Source organism: Nerophis ophidion, linkage group LG01 (genome assembly GCF_033978795.1).
Source record: "Nerophis ophidion isolate RoL-2023_Sa linkage group LG01, RoL_Noph_v1.0, whole genome shotgun sequence".
Lineage (NCBI taxonomy): Eukaryota > Metazoa > Chordata > Actinopteri > Syngnathiformes > Syngnathidae > Nerophis > Nerophis ophidion.
The window spans coordinates 84,492,380-84,512,115 of record NC_084611.1 but is presented as its reverse complement, the minus strand read 5'-3'; the positions used below and the strand labels follow the sequence as shown (position 1 = coordinate 84,512,115).

General features: G+C 39.6%; 1 protein-coding gene across 2 annotated transcripts in view; it reads right to left on the bottom strand.

Moving 5' to 3' along the window:
* zgc:112980 (uncharacterized protein LOC503706 homolog) overlaps window positions 1-19,736 on the bottom strand; it is a 40,762-nt gene that overhangs the window by 6,960 nt on the left and 14,066 nt on the right. Inside the window, exons 9-27 of one of the 2 annotated variants that reach the window (XM_061913981.1) lie at window positions 19,581-19,703; window positions 19,350-19,505; window positions 16,912-16,965; window positions 16,611-16,837; window positions 16,467-16,546; window positions 16,308-16,388; window positions 16,153-16,227; window positions 15,948-16,052; window positions 15,704-15,806; window positions 12,921-12,981; window positions 12,548-12,771; window positions 12,405-12,484; window positions 10,260-10,346; window positions 10,100-10,177; window positions 9,915-10,019; window positions 7,127-7,229; window positions 6,935-7,004; window positions 6,632-6,858; window positions 6,485-6,564 (exon numbers count right to left, since the gene is read on the bottom strand). In XM_061913981.1, the coding sequence (XP_061769965.1) occupies window positions 6,485-6,564; window positions 6,632-6,858; window positions 6,935-7,004; window positions 7,127-7,229; window positions 9,915-10,019; window positions 10,100-10,177; window positions 10,260-10,346; window positions 12,405-12,484; window positions 12,548-12,771; window positions 12,921-12,981; window positions 15,704-15,806; window positions 15,948-16,052; window positions 16,153-16,227; window positions 16,308-16,388; window positions 16,467-16,546; window positions 16,611-16,837; window positions 16,912-16,965; window positions 19,350-19,505; window positions 19,581-19,703 (2,119 nt within the window). The remainder of the gene's footprint in view (window positions 1-6,484; window positions 6,565-6,631; window positions 6,859-6,934; window positions 7,005-7,126; window positions 7,230-9,914; window positions 10,020-10,099; window positions 10,178-10,259; window positions 10,347-12,404; window positions 12,485-12,547; window positions 12,772-12,920; window positions 12,982-15,703; window positions 15,807-15,947; window positions 16,053-16,152; window positions 16,228-16,307; window positions 16,389-16,466; window positions 16,547-16,610; window positions 16,838-16,911; window positions 16,966-19,349; window positions 19,506-19,580; window positions 19,704-19,736) is intronic. The other variant, XM_061913991.1, reaches the window with a different exon arrangement.

Genomic DNA, 19,736 nt, shown 5'->3' with positions numbered 1-19,736 from the left:
CTGATCTTTTCAAATGTGACTTAAGTCTAAACGTAATTGCGACTGTTAGGTCATCTTTGGACAAGCTACATCATTTGTGTACGCAAACAAAGACTCGACCCGCCAGGGAAAATGGATACGTCAATGCAACATCCGGTTTCGGGAAGCAAAGCATTTTTTCGCACCGAATTTTCGGTGCATCACCAGTCAAAAGTGCGCAAATAGGCTATATGTAATATATAAGGCTATATGTAATATATATATATATATATATATATATATATATATATATATACATACAGTATATCTGAAGAAATAACGATTGTTGAAGCACCAGAAACTACGTGTACGCTGTGGCATATTTGCTTGCATGTTGCGTACATTGCTTAAGTGGTTTACGTAAGATGAAAAGTAAACCTAACATAGATCGACGCTGATGTCCATTTCTCCTCTACTTAACAGCCATAAAAAAATTTGAACCCTCCTAAATATTACACAAAATATTACATTAACTTATTTTCATGTAAATGAAGTCCAGGCCAAATTAAGGCCGGTGCACATTTATAGTGGAGTCTGATAAAGATCACGTTTTACATGCAGTCAGCTGAAAAAAAAAATCTGATTTGGGACACTTAGCCTGCAGTGTAAACATGGTCATAGATCTTGGAAAGTTAGAACATAGCAGATATTAGAGCTGCTCAAAAAATTAATTCATATCCAAATTGGGATTTTTATTCATTTAGATTTTAAATTCAAATTTTCAACCGAATAGAGTTGAATTTTTGGAATAAAAAAACAGTATGGTAAAACTGGGATTGGGTTGGAGTTGTTGTATATAAACGACTTGTATGGACTCAAACTCAACCAAGTCTTGCCTGCTTTCTCTCTTATTCTAGCTCAGAGGGGACTGTCAAATCAGTATTATGAAAGAACATATTCAACGCTCCAATTACCTAACTTCAAAAATTCTACTGTGCATTCTCCACTCCACAATTTTTTTTCTTTTCCCCAGACATTGCATAGGGATCATTTTCCCCAATTATAAAAAGTTGACAAAAATAATAAAATAAATGAAACTATATCGATAAATTTGGAGCTAAAATATTTCAAAAAAATTGTTACTGACTTGACACTCAGGATCCAAAAGGGAACCGCTCATAAAAATGCGTATAATCAATCTTAAAGGGGAACTTCACTCCTAGGAATTTTGCCTATCGTTTCCAATCCTTATGAGAGCCAAGAAGACAAAGGTTTTGGGTTTTTTCGCTTTCTAACATAAAAATCTCTCGTTTTTGGTGGCTAGCAACGCAGTTAACGGGAGCAATCAATTCTGCCACTAGATCCCTCTCAAAATGCATTCAAAAAAAGTCACCAATACTTAATTTACATTCGGTAACCTGTACAACAGGTGTCACCAACGCAGTGCCCGCGGGCATCAGGTAGCCCTTAAGGACCAGATGAGTCGCCCGCTGGCCTGTTCTAAAAATAGCTCAAATGGCAGCACTTACCAGTGAGCTGCCTCTATTTTTTAAATTGTATTTATTTACTAGCAAGCTGGTCTCGCTTTGCTTGACATTTTTACTTTTAAGAGAGACAAAACTCAAATAGAATTTGAAAATCCAAGAAAATATTTTAAAGCCTTGGTCTTCACTTGTTTAAATAAATTCATTTATTTTTTTACTTTGCTTCTTATAACTTTCAGAAAGACAATTTTAGAGAAAAAATACAACCTTAAAAATGATGAGGATTTTTAAACACATATACCTTTTTACCTTTTAAATTCCTTCCTCTTCTTTCCTGACAATTTAAATCAATGTCCAAGTAAATCGTTTTTTTTTTTATTGTAAAGAAATTTAAATTTAATTCTTCATTTTAGCTTCTGTTTTTTCGACGAAGAATATTTGTGAAATATTTCTTCAAACTTACTTTGATTAAAATTCAAAAAAATTATTCTGGCAAATCTAGAAAATCTGTAGAATCAAATTTAAATCTTATTTCAAAGTATTTTGAATTTCATTTAAAATGTTTGTTCTGGAAAATCTAGAAAAAATTATGATTTGTCTTTGTTAGAAATATAGCTTGGCCCAATGTGCTATATATATCATAACAAAGTGCAGAATGGATTTTAACCTATTCATCAAAATTCTAAAATTAATTTTAATCAGGAAAAATTACTAATGATGTTCCATAAATTTTTTTTTTAATTTTTTCAAAAAGATTCGAATTAGCTAGTTTTTCTCTTCATTTTTTTCGGTTGAATTTTAAAGTCGAAATTGAAGATAAACTATGTTTCAAAATTTAATTTTGATTTTTTTCGTGTTTTCTCCTCTTTTAAAAAGTTCAGTTAAGTGTTTTTTTTTATCATTTATTCCCTACAAAAAACCTTCCGTAAAAGGAAAAAAAATGTACGACGAATGACACACCGAAATACCCTTTTTTTAAAATATATATAGATTTATTTATTAAAAGGTAAATCGAGCAAATTGGCTATTTCTGGCAATTTATTTAAGTGTGTATCAAACTGGTAGCCCTTCGCATTAATCAGTACCCAAGAAGTAGCTCTTGGTTTCAAAAAGGTTGGTGACCCCTGCTGTACAATAACCAAGCTGTGTCCTGTTAATGTAAGACCAAAGACTGAGAAACTCTTTTTCTAGCGAAGTAACACACTGGCGTACTATGGTTTTAGCTGTAGAAGCTAACTACGGCAAAAGATAAGCGAGCTGCGAAACGCGTTTGAGTTTGTAATGCACAACATTGCAATAGGACACTAATCTGTACTGACTGAAAAACATGATCATATTAGGAGTATCTATTAAGTATTATCTCACATTTCATGTTTTGTTTGTACATGATACACACGACACAATGCATGCATAATGATTAATGTAGTGCGACTCAGTCGATGGATAGTTGTCTGTTTGGTCCAGCTGGCCAGGAACGTTTTTCCAAATAATTATGGATAGGCACTCCATTTATGTCGAAATAGCTTGGCTTCAAGTTCCACATTTTGCAGCTTCGATTCACTTTCACCTCACTCTGTCGGCTTCAGTCTGCTTTAACGTCTCACTCTCCCAAGTGCTCGCTTCTAGAAGCAGTATTTCATCCTCCATAAATTCAGATTCAAAAAGAAGGTTGTGAATTCACGTTTGTCCAAAAATAGTCATCTTCATTCTTTGTTACAGTCTGCCATGATTAGAACATACACAAGTGTTTTGTATCCTGATGTAGAGACACAAATTGTCAGACATGCACATTATAGAAACAGAGATAAATACCCCAATTAATTAGTTCCAGCAATGCTTAAAATGACCTAAATAAGGTAAATATTGAACATATTACATATTTTTGCGAACGTGTCTGTTACTACATTATATACAGTCGTGGTCAAAAATTTACATACACTTGTAAAGAACAATGTCATGGCTGTCTTGAGTTTCCAATCATTTCTACAACTCTTCTTTTGTGATAGAGTGATTGGAGCACATTCTTGTTTGGTGACAAAAAACATTCATGAAGTTTGGTTCTTTTATGGGTCTACTGAAAATGTGACCAAATCGGCTGGGTCAGAAGTATATACTGTATACAGCAATGTTAATATTTGGTTACATGTCCCTTGGCAAGTTTCACTGCGATAAAGTGCTTTTGGTAGCCATCCACAAGCTTCTGGTTGAATTTTTGACTCCTCCTCTTGAAAAATTGCCGCAGTTGAGCTAAAATTGTTTTGTTTTTTTCTGACACGGAGTTGTTTCCTCAGCATCGTCCACACATTTAAGTCAGGACTTTGAAAAGGCCATACTAAAACCTTAATTCCAGCCTGATTTAGCCATTCCATTACCACTTTTGACGTTTGTTTGGGGTCATTGTCCTGTTGGACAAATAGCTCAATTTGTTTCACCTGACCACAGAACTAGCCTCCAGAAGGTCTTACCTTTGTCCATGTGATGTCAGATGAAATAAAAATTTAGATGTTTGGCCACAATATCCAGCAATATGTTTAGAAGAGAAAAGGCGGGGCCTTTAATCCCAGGAACACCATCCTACCGTCAAGCATGGTTGTGGTAATATTATGCTCCGGGTCTGTTTTGCTGCCAATGGAACTGGTGCTTTACAGAGAGTAAATGAATGAAAAAGGAGGATTACCTCCAAATTATTCAGGACAATGGGTCTTGGGTGTTCTAACAGGACAATGATCCCAAACAAATGTCAAAAGTGGTAAAGGAATGGCTAAATCAGGATGGAATTAAGGTTTTAGAATGGCCTTCCCAAAGTCCTGACTTAAACGTGTTGACAATGCTGAAGAAACAAGTCCATGTCAGAAAATCAACATATTTAGCTGAACTGCATCAATTTCGTCAAGAGGAGTGGTCAAAAATTCAACCAGAAGCTTGTGGATGGCTACCTAAAGCGCCCTACTGCAGTGAAACTTGCCAAGGGACATGTAACCAAATATTAACATTGCTGTATATATACTTTTGACCCAGCAGATTTGGTCACATTTTCAGTAGATCCTTGACAAATTCATAAAAGAACCAAACCTCATGAATGTTTTTTGTCACCAACAAGTATGTGCCCCAATCACTCTATCACAAAAACATAAGAGTTGTAGAAATGATTGGAAACTCAAGGCAGCCATGACATTATATTCTTTACAAGTGTATGTAAACTTTTGACCACAACTGTTTGTACTTGCAGTGTGCATAAAAAACGGAGGGTTTCGAAGTTGTTTAAAGGGTTATGAAGGCTACAACGGTGACTTCCATTAGCTGCATTTCCAAAGCGTTTATCATCTTTAAAATAAAAAACATAAAAAGACGTGTTCTTGTCTCTCAGAATGATTGCGAATGATAGGCAAATATCCAAAAGAAGTGCAGTTCTCCTTTAAGCTTGCACTAGGGTCATACTTTTGCACTAGGGTCATACTTGCCAACCCTCCCGGATTTTCCGGGTGACTCTTGAAATTCAGCGCCTCTCCCGAAAACCTCCCGGGACAAATTTTCTCCCGAAAATCTCTCGAAATTCATGCGGAGCTGGAGGCCACGCCCCTCAACATTGTGTCAGACCTGACTCAATGTTGTGACCCTCTTACACAGGACAATACTGCCATCTACTGTACATAGATTAGAATGTAAATATATTCTACATTTAAGTGCAGTCAAGGAACATGCATTAGGGAATCTGTTGTTCTGAAGCCCACAGTAAAGAGACGTAACTTCATCACGTTGCCTGGTTATTGACTCCAGTGCAATACATTAAACCGTCGACGGGCAAAATGAAGAAACACGCTTGCAAGTTCCAAAACGATTGGAAACAAGAATTTCAGTTTATCCGGGAGAGTTCAAAGGGGAAGGGGTATGTTGCCTGTAAATTTCGTAGAACAGACTTCTCCATTGAACACGGCGGCCGAACGGATATTCAGCCATGAACGGTCAGCGAAGCACAAAGCGTCCGCAGCGCAGCATCGTTCACAACCCACTATTATGGCCCACCTCGCAAAATGGAGACCCGATGGTGTTTCTTATGCTGAGAGAAAGATGGCTATGCTGATAGCTGGAAGCAACATCCCGTTCTCATTTGTAGATGTCTACAACAAACCCGTGAAGGATATTCCCGGATTCGGAGATCGCTTGCCAATACGCAAATGGCAGAACAAAGGTTACTCAAATAGTGAAAGGTAAGTGTTTGGTTTTTTTAGTAACAAGCAAGCACAGTACAGTTAGTAGAACAACTGTGCTTTTATTACTGTGTATTTGATAGGTGCTGTCGGAAATTCAACTATTTCTTTTATTTATATATATATATATATATATATATATATATATATATAATAAAATAAATATATAGCTAGAATTTACTGGAAGTCAAGTATTTCATACATATATATATACATACATACACATATACATACATATATATATATATATATATATATATATACACACACACATATATATATATATATATATACACACACACACACATATACACACATATATATATACACACACACACACATATACACACATATATATATACACACACACACACATATACACACATATATATATTTATACACACACATATATATATATATATATATACACACATACACACACATATATATATATACACACATACACATACATATATATATATACATATACATATATATATATATATATCTCGAGAAATACGCCTCCGCCCCCCCCACCCCCCTCCCCGAAATCGGAGGTCTCAAGGTTGGCAAGTATGACTAGGGTTAATATCACAACTAAGTCGACAAATTGGTAACATCCCCACCTGTTCTGTCTTTTGCTCTGGCAGACCATGTGCTTATGAGCGGTTTATGAGAAACACAAATCTATGTCTGTCGGTCCAAAGGAAAAACTGACTGGTTTTGTGTATGGGCAATAACAAGCTGTTTTACCCTGTACCAGATTGGTAGGGAAAACTTGGGGTAGCCCTTGTTGGTGGAAGAACAAAAACAGAGGTGATCCAGGTGACTTACATTAGTGTAGATGACCAGGTTGCATCTATGGACAAGGAGTACAAAGCTGAGCAGCTGTAAACCTCCTACTGGATGCACACCTGAACCAGAGAGAGGTTAATTTTTCTGAAGGAGATGACAGCGACCCAACGCTGAACCTTTACTGACCTGCGATAGGCCCCCAGAGCTTGTTAAAAAAGCAGAGCTCCCCCGTCTGGCTGACGGTCAGCTTCGGGGCAGTGCAGGTGCTGAACATATTCATGTAGACCTCAAAGACGTGGGGTCTGAGGTTCGAGAGGGCACCCTTCTCAGATGGGTAGAAGCTCAGCATTGCCGGGGTTAACTGGCCCTCCACGCAGAGGAGGAGAGGCAGGAGATCTCCCAGCTGCAAATTGCTGGAAAAAGAAAACTGGCATCAACAACACCTAATGCAGCTAAAAAAAAAAGCTACAAGGGCAAGACAGAACTTACAGGTCCCAGTTCTCCGCAGCAGGAAACAGAACTTTTCTGGTGGACTGAAGACACATTAAGGTATCCTCTACTAAATGAGTGAACAAAGACAAAATGGGAGCCATGACGCTAATTAAATAAACATGTCTGCCAGATTTTGTCTCAATGACTGAAACTAGTCAACGTGACTGGAGAAAACAATTGGAATCACACCCCAACAATTTTCCAGCTCCTGATAGATCTTCTTGACAAGGCCGATTCGATGCTTTTTGGACAACAGCCTGTTCCAGAACCAGTTGAGAGCCCAAATGTTGTTCTGTCATAAAAACATCAAATAGCACGTTGAGAATAAAGTATGTGCTTAAAAGAAGAAAAAAATATAACATCCAGGGTTGTCCAAACATGTTTAAGAAAAATGTAAGGATGCTGGTGGCCAATCTGATAACAATGCCAAGACTAAGCCAATGTAGGTCAATATATGCTAATCCACAGGTGACAAAAACTACAGCCAAATGATCTCATAATGTATATTTTTGATAAGTAACTCATTTTATCCTAACACAATGCTGAGGTCCAATAAAGTTCAGGGTTTTTTTTTGCTTTCCCTGACATTTTTTTAGAGCCCGTTCAAGGCCCTTTGATTGTGTTTGATTTGTTTAAAAAGATACAAAATTAAGTCAAATTGGCAGATTGATAGCTTTAAAGCTAATGCAGCCATGACAAATCATAGTCCTTTGGCATAGCTCGGTTGGTAGAGTGGCCGTGCCAGCAACTTGGGGGTTGCAGGTTCGATTCCCGCTTCCGCCATCCTAGTCACTGCCGTTGTGTCCTTGGGCAAGACACTTTACCCACCTGCTCCCAGTGCCACCCACACTGGCTTAAATGTAACTTAGATATTGGGTTTCACTATGTAAAGCGCTTTGAGTCACTAGAGAAAAGCGCTATATAAATATAATTCACTTCACTTCACTTTGTGCCAGCACTGGAAAATAAATGCCACTGGTTCAAATAAACATAATTGTTCAAGTTTTCACTGCCTAACTTACTCATTTTGGGAGGGTGGAGGGCTCTTCCTGTGGTTTCTGTGCATATCTGACTCTTTGCAATTACTTTTGATTTTTGAATGAAAATGAGAGAACACAAATCCCTAATTTCTTATCCACATCTAAGTGTGCACATACTCAGTATTTTAATTCAGTGGCACCTCAGGCTCAGAGCTCAATCAGTTTCATGACCTAGCTCGTAACTCAAAACACTCAAAACTCGTATCCCAAATTATCCATTCATCCATCTTCTCCCGCTTATCCAAGGTCGGGTCGCGGGGGCAGCAGCCTAAGCAGGGAAGGCCAGACTCTCCTCTCCCCAGCCACTTCGTCCAGCTCTTCCCGGGGAATCCCAGGCCAGCCGGGAGACAGTCTTTCAAACGTGTCCTAGATTTTCCCCGTGGCCTCCTACCCGTCGGATGTGCCCTAAACACCTCCCTCGGGATTGATTGATTGATTGATTGATTGAATGATACTTTTATTAGTAGATTGCACAGGTCAGTACATATTCCGTACAATTGACCACTAAATGGTGACACCCGAATAAGTTATTCAACTTGTTTAAGTCGGGGTCCACAATCAATTCATGCTAGGTATCAATTCATGGGAGGCGTTCGGGTGGCATCCTGACCAGATGCCCGAACCACCTCATTTGGCTCCTCTCGATGTGGAAGAGCAGCGCACTTTGAGCTCCTCCCGGATGGCAGAGCTTCTCACCCTAAGGGAGAGCCCTGCCACCCGGCGGAGGAAACTCATTGGAAACTCGTGCCAGCAACTTGAGGGTTCCAGGTTCGATTCCCACTTCCGCCATCCTAATCACTGCCGTTGTGTCCTAGGGCAAGACACTTTACCCACCTGCTCCCAGTGCCACCCACACTGGTTTAAATGTAACTTGGATATTGGGTTTCACAATGTAAAGCGCTATATAAAACATAATTCACTAATTCACTTAGTTATTGAACACAAACATAATGCTTAAATGTTCTAATGATATTACTAAAAAACAATTATATATACATGTTTTATATATACACTTTCAGTTAACTGTGTATAAACTGACAATACAAACATCCAGTGAAGCAAATGTATAACAATGTTCACGTTAGTGTCTTTTAACGTCAGTGTCTGCTGTATATCACTTTGGAAAATGCTGAGTCTCAAAAAGGTTAGCTGACAATTTAACGGTTAATAATGCAGAAAATATTGAACTACAACTTGAACACACATCCCGGTGATGCTTGGACACGTTCATCAGTGATAAACCCGGGAGCATAGGGTGTTTCAAACAAATCCTTTTAAACCAAGAGTTGAATAAATGTCATTGAAAAGAAAAAGAGTGCATTAAAATGTCACAACTTCTGATTGGCTTTATGTGTCATCTTGGAAACACTCCGGGCAATAACAAAGACTTTGCCTTGCAGTGTACGCAATGTAAGAGGTTTTGTTGTCTCGAGGGTCTTTCAACAACATAAGTCAAAAAGTTATGGAAATATTTTTAATGCAAGCTTCAGGAAATGTTCAAAAAAACAATTCTCTCTGTGTCTCTCCTTCACAACCTTCCACGCACAGATCTCACCCACTCGTGCTACACAGAGAATTTGGGGAGATGTAGTTTACGGTTTTATTGTTATTAAGATACCGAAATACCGCAGTATTTAAATACTGTTACATCACCACTAATTACAACTTATTGACTATCAGTTAAAGGCCTTAAATTTCGCAAAAATCTATTACATGACTGTTAATGTTTTTAATGACCCGCAAAAACAGCGCTTATGTTTTTCATGAGTCGAAAATTTGTTAATCATTTCCCAGGTGTTCCAGTGCACGTGGGATCTCTGAAGCTGTGAGCTCAAATTGGACGATGGACACCCCTGCTTTAGATGAACCACTTCAATACGTGTTGAAAATCATCAAAGTATCTTCGTTGTGTAATGGAGTAAGACATTTGCACCAACCTGAAATGTGCACAGAATGGGGGTGACAGGACTCAGATCAGGATGGAGGATTATCTGACTCAAGGCCCCAACGGCCAGCAGTAATGTGGCCTGATCTGGAAACTGCTGCAAATCGCACATGTACACAAATGATTGTTTGCCGCACGCTGAGAGATATTCTCCATGTAGGATGGTCCTGTTCGTACCGACACAAAGTAAGGTGGGATCTCCATGTTGTAGTAGGATTCAGTCAACAGAATGGAATTGACAGAGTGGACAGCTTCCTGGTTGTTAAGAAGCACATAAAGCTAAATTAGAAGAAAAAGAGTGTTTCACACAGGTTTACAGGATTTTCTAAAGACTTACATGCAGGAACTCCGGACTGGGTTCTTTAAAAGAGACGCTTTTTATAGTTGTGCTCACAGTTTTGAGCAAATGGGTCCAGGACTCTGACTGGATGAAGAAAACATAACCATCTTCAGGAAGTAATACTCAATAAGTGAGGGATTCCCAAACTGTGGTACGTGTCCCACTAGTCCAAGGATCCCCAAACGTTTTGGACAGATTTAAAAAATAAAAATAGAAATGTAATATTTTTGCTTGCTGCATGGTAACTCTCGATCCCAGCAGCTGATGGGCGGACGCTAGCTGCACGTTCAAAATCAAACTGCAACAACAAATATTTTTCTCCTCCAACAGCATTGCACTCCTAAACGCACAGCGAAACACCACGGAAGTAGAAGCGATTGAAATGAAGTGAAACGAAGGGATCGTCTCCGTTAACTCAGAGGGAACATTTTCAAAGCAAAGTCCATGTAGCCGCCGCCGCCATGTTTTCTCGAGCCTCACTTAACTAAAAGTCATAATTTCTCCATAATTGTTAGTCCAAAATAATGAGGGTTTTGGCAAAATGAAGGTAATATGTTTATTTTTGGTCATCGTGTGTTTTCTGAAGCACATTTCGCCAGCAGGGGCGTGTTAGAAAGCCGGTGGTTACTAAACATGCATGAATACAGCGGTGGAGTGCATCAAAAACGGCAGCAAAATTGCCGCAAAATAATTATACATATTATTTTGAAAAAAGTAAAGGCATGTTTAATTGTAAGTTTATGAGCTGGAGTATATATATTAAGAAGTGTATTTAAACGTATTATTTTGGTTTATTTCATCGAAACGACTCAATTGCATGCTTCCGGGCATAGCCGCACACGTCCTAGGTAACCAACATGGCGCCTCTCATTGACTTGTTCATACTCTCCATAAACACTCTGACACTAGATTTATGCGGGATGTATCCAATAGCACTCCAAAGAATCCCTCCATCCATTTTGTACCGCTTGTCCCGTTTGTAGTAGCACGTGGTGCTGCAGCCTGTTTCAGCTGCATTCGGGCAGAAGGCGGAGTACACCCTGGACAAGTCACCAACTCATCGCAGGGCTAACACAGATAGACAGACAACATTCTCACACTAGGGCCAATTTAGTGTTGCCATTCAACCTATCCCCAGGTGCATGTTTTTGGAGGTGGGAGGAAGCAGGAGGGAACCCACGCAGTCACGGGGAGAACACACAAACTCCACAAAGAAAGATCCCAAGCCCAGAATTTAACCCAGGACCTTCGTATTGTGAGGCACACGCACTAAGCCCTGTTCCTCCGTGCTGCCCACTCCAAAGAATCACTTGAATAAATATTCAAACAGTATTACTGTCGAAATTGTGTGTAATGTTACAGTGGTTAAAAAAATTTAATATACTTGTAAAATATAACTTCTGCTTTTTTTGAATGGATAGTGAGGCCTGCTACGCTACTGTAATTTAATGTTTGTCATTATGGTGATACTTCAAGAGCCAGGTTTTTGCTGAGGTAGTACTCGGTGAAAAAAAGTTTGAGAACCACAGTATTAGGTGATCATTACAATGTATTAACAGTAAGTTAGATGTTCTTTTATTTTATATTATTTATTTTTTTTACATAGGGTAACAAAATGTATTCTTAGGCGCAGAACGAACATTCATCAAAAATGTGTTCACATAAATTGCTTTAAATTTGACACAGGGAAAAGAAAGTCAGCCTGTTTTTTCTTTTTTGTGCAAAAACTACACAGGCTGTCATACTAACTTCAACTTTGTCTTCAGAGTTCTAACAATTAGGGTCTTTCACACACAGCTTTTGCATGTGATTAGATGGTTCAAGTGTACCTAATGTGTTAGAAAACATATTGAGAATATCTAATTCACTCACACAAATGTAAGCATTTAATGAATGGACAATTTAAGTTATTGTTTTTTAAAAACATATTTTCACTTTATACTATTATGTACAACATAACCCGCACATCCATTCCTCTTCAGGGGAACCCTGATTTCAACATGCGTGCTTCTTCTATAGGCATTGAGGACATGTCAGTTGAGTGCAACGTCTTGAGTATTACCAACAATAAGCATCTATTTGGTGAGGTCTTTAAGTAAGGTGTCCTATTATAAGTTACATATCGGTAAGTTCCATACTTACATCCATGTGGACAACCTGGCTGCATCTATGCACCATGATTGCGAAGCGGACCAATTCCAAATTGGTCAGCGGCACCGCTCCTGTACCAAAGAGAAGTTAATTTTTTTGAAGAAGCATGTGGTCACAATAAAAGCTGTCCTGACCTTTGATCGGATGCCACTGGCCTCTGACTGTGCAGAGCTCGCTCGTACGCGACCAGGCCAACATGGGTGCATGTGCCGTTTTGAACATTTGGAAGTAAAACTGGAAGGTGTGCGGTGTGAGGCGTAAAACGGGTCCATTCCCTGGCGGGAATAAATCGAGCGCTGCGGGGAAGTCACCTTCAAAGGCCAAGATCAAAGGGAGGATGTCGGTCAGCTGCAGGCAGCTAGAATGAAATGCAGCAAATGGGCATGTGGAACAAGGGGCTCTGTTTTTTTTGTAGAGGTTATGCAGTAAGGTTGGACTACAAGTCGTGACCAGCTTTAAACACATAGCCACGTGCTATAACAGTCACCAGGACACAACAGCACTTACTGGTCCCAGTCCTTGGCGGCAGGAAACAGAGGCTTGTCAGGAACATGCTTTTTAGGGTTTCCTGCAAAGAGCGAAGAGATATCTGTCATGCATAAAATAACCTTTTGTGATTTCTGAAGACATTTGGTTTAACATTACTGTATATACTAAAGGCCACCCCAACACAATGTAACACTGGTACTAATAACGGTTCAGTTGCTTGGCATTCTGCATCATGTGGTCAAGTTGCCCTGGGTTTTTTAAGATCTTACACAAGCTGTATATCCAGTAGTAATTTAATTTTGCGCCATGCTCCTTAGTCTGCACTAGGGATGGGTACTGACCACATTTGAACTGATACGGTACCAATTCCTGAAATATGGGAATCGATACCGGTACTCCACAGTACCAATTTTTGGTACTTTTGTGTGTGGGTTGTCCAGTTGTTACATCTCGTTTCATATTACATTTCACTCATTTGCAATGCAGTTGCATTCACAGTACTGTATTGACTAGCTATGGTATGTTTTCTAACTAGAAAGTAGCTTATTTAATGAAGCTGAATGTGTTATGTTGTGCCCTACAAAGTGTCTGTACTTTAAGTATTGAATTTTTTTTTTTTTTGTCTAGTCTTTATTTGAAGGGACAATGCACGCAAACATTAAGCTCAAAGACAGATATGTTCTGTACCAGATTATAGCTAAATAGCTAATTTCCATCTGCAGTCCCTAGCTACCTAAATTAAAGGGATACAAAAATCATGCAATAAAATTATATAAAAAAAAAAAAATCATTCCATATCATGTACCGTATTTTTCGGACTATAAGTCGCAGTTTTTTTTCATAGTTCGGCCAAGGGTGCGACTCATACTCAGGAGCGACTTGTGTGAAATTAACACATTACCGTAAAATATCAAATAATATTATTTAGCTCATTCACATAAGCGACAAGACGTATAAGATTTAATCAGATTTAGCAATTAGGAGTGACAGATTGTTTGGTAAACGTATAGCATGTTCTATATGTTATAGTTATTTGAATGACTCTTACCATAATATGTTACGTTAACATACCAGGCACGTTCTCCGTTAGTTATTTATGCGTCATATAACGTACACTTATTCAGCCTGTTGTTCGCTATTCTTTATTTATTTTAAATTGCCTTTCAAATGTCTATTCTCGGTGTTGGATTTTATCAAATACATTTCCCCAAATAATGTGACTTGTACTCCAGAAATACATTTCCCCAAAAAATGCAACTTATACTCCAGTGCGACTTATTTGTTTTTTCCCTTCTTTATTATGCATTTTCGGCAGGTGCGACTTATACACCGAAAAATACGGTAATCGGATTAAGAAAAGTCATAAAATGCCCTTTCGTGGACACATACTTAATATACATTGCAAACACACCTCATTTACATAATCACACAAAGACAATACATGCTTTTGTTTACATGTGTCAAATTTCTAAAAACACCAATGATCAAAACAGACACACCTCACAATTTACAACAAAAACGCGGTCATGGATAAATATAATACACATTAAGTTGATGTGTCAAACATAGTGCCCACCTTAGTGACCGTGTGAGCATCTTTGATTGCACCAAAGCCACTTTTTAACTTCAATTGTGAATGTCGGTAATCTGTTAAGCTTTTCAAGTTTGTTGTGAGGTTTTTCCATTCCTTTATGGCTTTATATGAAAAGGCTGATTGTGCAACAGATGTTTTACATCTGGGTACGCTACGCTGCCCCCTGGTGGAGGCTTGTGTGTTTCTAATTGTCACTGCAAAATGTAAACCGGACAAAGTGCTTAAGTGGCGCTGGTGCATTGTTATTTAGGATTTGATGGGCCATTCGTATTGATGCTAATCTTTGAATGTTAGCTAAGTTTAACAATCTATATTTTTGGAGAACTCAACAGCGATGGTGATGTGGTTTTCGGTCAAGGATTTTGAGCGATTGTTTGTGCAAAGTTTCTAATGGACTTAGTGTAATTATGCTTGCCTGCGACCAACATGTTATACAATAATAGAAACGAGACATAATCATTGCATTAAAATAAGTTTGAGCTGCCTCCAGTGTTAATGAATTCCTGATACATTTGAACGTTTTTATGTTGTATTTAAGACTCTGGCACATCTGTTTGATACGTTTTTATTATATACCAGCAGTTTGATTGTATCATTCATCCTAGTTGTAGTAGTCATTACCAAATTTGGAGGTGTAAAATTGCTGCTAATAGTAGCCTGTCTATGGAAAATCCAATTATAAATTGGATAAATTAATAAATTAGCATCAATCTAAAACCTTTTGGAAGAGTGCAGCCTTACTTTACATTCGAGCGTTGAAGCACACTTGCTTTATTTCTCAATTAAAATTGCAACATTACTTCAACGAAGTTTGGCTGAGTCGCCCTGAGTGCTGCTTAAGTGATTGTTACCCTGAGCCAGTGATTAGTCTGCAATTGGACATGACGTCACGTGCAACAAAAGGTAGGGAGATATGGCAATGTTTGATTTACGAGAGACGGTACCCGGTAGAACCAATGGAATTTGGTCGGTGTCTTTTGAAGTACCAAATTCAGTACCGATCCCTTGTCTGCACAAAATTCCGGCCGTGAACACACCGGTACACTTATTCATAATCAAGTTTTATTGAAATGAAATAAAAGCATGCTTATACAGGATTTCGAAAATAAAGTAGCAAAGAAGATATTTTAGATCTGTATTCCCATGGCCACAATGTTAAAAATGCTATAAATACACAATAATATGCATGCAGCGTGTACTATCCCACCTCTGAGGGTTATCAGCTCGTAATAGATCTTCGCGATGACGACATTGTGGCTATTGATGGGCAGCAGGATACTCCATAGCCAGCGGAGAGCCCACTGTTTTTTCTGCCATACAAACATCAGATCACATCTTACCACAAACTCTTTAGACAGAACTTTCAACGGTCTCATGAAGCACTTTGTGAAACCTCTATAGTGGCAAAATGCTCACAAGTACAACAGAGTCTAAGACGTGTTTAGACTAACCTTACAGGTGCACAGAATGGGAATGACTGGCTTCAGGTCGGGACAGGCGATAACTCGAGCCAGTGCTCCGGTGACTAGCAGCAACATGGCCTGATCCTGGTACTGCTGCACTCACACACACACACAAACACACACACACTTATTTTGTCTTATGAAACCAACTTTAACTGAAAGGTGTCCTGAAGCTGGGATGTCATGTTCGTACCGAAACAAAGTTAGGCGGTATCTGTACATTGTTGCCGGACTCGTCCATGATGGAATTCACAACATGGACAGCTTCCTGGATGAAAAGGAAGGAAAGGATACCAAAATGAAGCAGATGCTCAAGTGAATAAAAGTAACTGTAGAGGAAAAACCTACTTTCAGGAGCCCCGGAGAGGGTTCTGGATGACTCGTGACTGCCCCACAGACAATACGAAGCAAATGGATCCAACATTCAGACTGCGTGAACATGCAAATTTTAAAATACGTAAAAGGTGATCCAACTCGAATCATGTGATAAGTAAGTTGCAGACTCACATTCATGAGGACAGCCGGGCAGCATCGATACACATTGAGTGCAAAGCGGACCAGTTCCAAACATGACAGTGGCTGCGCACCTAAACCAGAGGGGTCAACTTTTGGAAGACTACATCAGGGAGGTGACACCGAAACTTCCCTGACCTTCGATTGGACTCCACGCGTCCACTAACGGGCAGAGCTCGCACGTCCGGCTGATGGTCCACTTGGGTGCCGTTGCCGTGCTGAGCATGCGGAGGTACCACTGGAAGATCTGTGGCGTGAGGCGCGAGGCGGGCCCATTCCCTCGCAGGACAACAGGCGTGAGCACCGCCGAGAAGTTGCCCTCCAAGCACATGAAGAAAGGGATGAGGTCCTTCAGCAGCAGGAAGCTGTGTAGGCAACAGAAAAGTGGGGGGTCAACAAAGCACCGTCATGTGGTGTTTGGAAGCAACATCGCACTTACCGTTTGGGCTGATCGGTCTGGACGGCTCGAAGGTAGCGGCTCAACTCTCTGAACCTGCCGATAAGTGATGCGCACATATCTTAAATACGGTGGTATATCAGAAAAAAACAGAAGAATAAGAAGAAGTATGGACCAAAATTAATGGAGAAAGGTTTCCTAAGCGCAAAAATAATCATCTAATTGGTGCAAACTCTCACCAAAAGGCATAATTATATGTAAATGTGTTTTTCATATTTTTCTATGACTCCCTTCTTTTGCAATATATTCAATTATATTATCCATCCATCCATTTTCTACCGCTTGTCCCTCTCAGAGGATGCAGGGATGGCTGGAGCCTCTCCAACCTGCTATTAATTTTATTTCTGTAATCGCCCAGACCTAAGCCTTGATTGACATGCTTAGGTCAGACAAACATATATGTGATATTTACAAATAATATATATACAGTATATGATATATACTGTATAATATAAATGTAATATTTACATATTGTATATACAGTGTATAATATATACTGATATATTATATTATACTTAAAAATATAACATTATATAATAATATTATTATATCATTATAGAATAATATTTTTATTAGGGACGGCGTGGCGAAGTTAGGAGAGTGGTCGTGCCAGCAATCTGATAGTTACTGGTTTAATCCCCACCTTCTGCCATCCTAGTCACGTCCCATACTGTCGCACGTGTAGCGTCATACGCTCTCGTCGAGCAGACAGGTAGCAGCATGGCTAACGTTAGCTAAGGCAGGTCGTGCAAGCGGAGCGAGTGACAAGAGAGAGAAGGTGCGGAACAGATCACAAATGGAGGAAGAACAATTATTGCCCAAAAAACCGCAGGGAGTCCATCATCTGGCGGTGGTTTGGCTTCAAGCGGGAAGATATACAGCAGACAACAGCAATATGCAAAGTATGCATTAGAAGTGTTTTGATTTATTAAAACTTTCATTAGTAGATTGCACAGTTCAGTACATATTCCCTACAATTGACCTCTAAATGGTAACACCCGAATAAGTTTTTCAACTTGTTTAAGTTGGGGTCCACATCCATGTGTTGCTACAAAAGGTAGCAGCACTACTAATCTGTTCTTTCATTTAAAAAGTCACCCGTGAGAGAATGAAGAGTATTTAATAAATACAGTTTTGGTAAATTGACTTAGTTGTGATTTCCCTCTCCATGAAAGTTTAAAATGAACATATATTAATGCAGTATGAAGAAGAATGTTTTAATGTAGAAAACATAGAATCATCATACTGCTGTGATTTTATGCTTCAGGTGTTTATTCAAGGCTAAGATTACAGTTGGTACAAAATGCGGCTGCTAGACCTTTGACAAGAACAAGAAATTTTGATCACATTACGCCTGTACTGGCTCACCTGCACTGGCTTCCTGTGCACTTAAGATGTGACTTTAAGGTTTTACTACTTACGTATAAAATACTACACGGTCTAGCTCCATCCTATCTTGCCGATTGTATTGTACCATAAGTCCCGGCAAGAAATCTGCGTTCAAAGGACTCCGGCTTATTAGTGATTCCCAAAGCCCAAAAAAAGTCTGCGGGCTATAGAGCGTTTTCATTTCGGGCTCCAGTACTCTGGAATGCCCTCCCGGTAACAGTTCGAGATGCCACCACAGTAGAAGCATTTAAGTCTCACCTTAAAACTCATTTGTATACTCTAGCCTTTAAATAGACTCCCTTTTTAGACCAGTTGATCTGCCGTTTCTTTTCTTTTTCTTCTATGTCCCACTCTCCCTTGTGGAGGGGGTCCGGTCCGATCCGGTGGCTATGTACTGCTTGCCTGTGTATCGGCTGGGGACATCTCTGCGCTGCTGATCCGCCTCCGCTTGGGATTGTTTCCTGCTGGCTCCGCTGTGAACGGGACTCTCGCTGCTGTGTTGGATCCGCTTTGGACTGGACTCTCGCGACTATGTTGGATCCATTATGGATTGAACTTTCACAGTATCATGTTAGACCCGCTCGACATCCATTGCTTTCCTCCTCTCCAAGGTTCTCATAGTCATCATTGTCACCGACGTCCCACTGGGTCATTATTGTCACCGATGTCCCACTGGGTGTGAGTTTTCCTTGCCCTTATGTGGGCCTACCGAGGATGTCGTAGTGGTTTGTGCAGCCCTTTGAGACACTAGTGATTTAGGGCTATATAAGTAAACATTGATTGATTGATTGATAAGGCAAAATATCGAGATACATATATCGCGATATGGCATAAAAATACCGAGATATTAATAAAAGCCAATATCGCCCAGCCCTAGTTTGTTATGAGTTTTCATATTTAATCAACTCAAAACACTCTCTACTGTATCACTTGCTTCCAATCAATGCTCCTTCCTCTTGGTGAATGAGTCGAATAATGGAGCATTTACTGTATGCACACATTGAGTCTGCGATAGCTGAACTCCCGAGTACCTGTTCTCTTGCAGGAGTCGTTCCACCCTCAGCAGAATCACATCCATGTCCTCCAACAGGTAGTCCTTTTTTCCTCTGTTGGTGCGCACTCCCTGCACGTTTTGTCCCTTCAACACGGATACTAGCAGGATGTCGTCCCAAGGACGCACACACAGGCTGCAGCACGCACAGTTGCAGTGCCGTTACACACAAATCTGAGAGGTGTGAAAGTGGAAAAACTAAGAGACACACCTCAACTTCATGTTCCTCAGCTCAGGTGGGAAGTGCAACTTTCTGTAAAAATCCTCCAGTTTTTGGCAGAAACCTGGTGCGAAATCAGCCATCACCATCTGCTTCTGCACCGACGATACCACCCTGAGAGCGACACACACTTGGATGAGTATACAT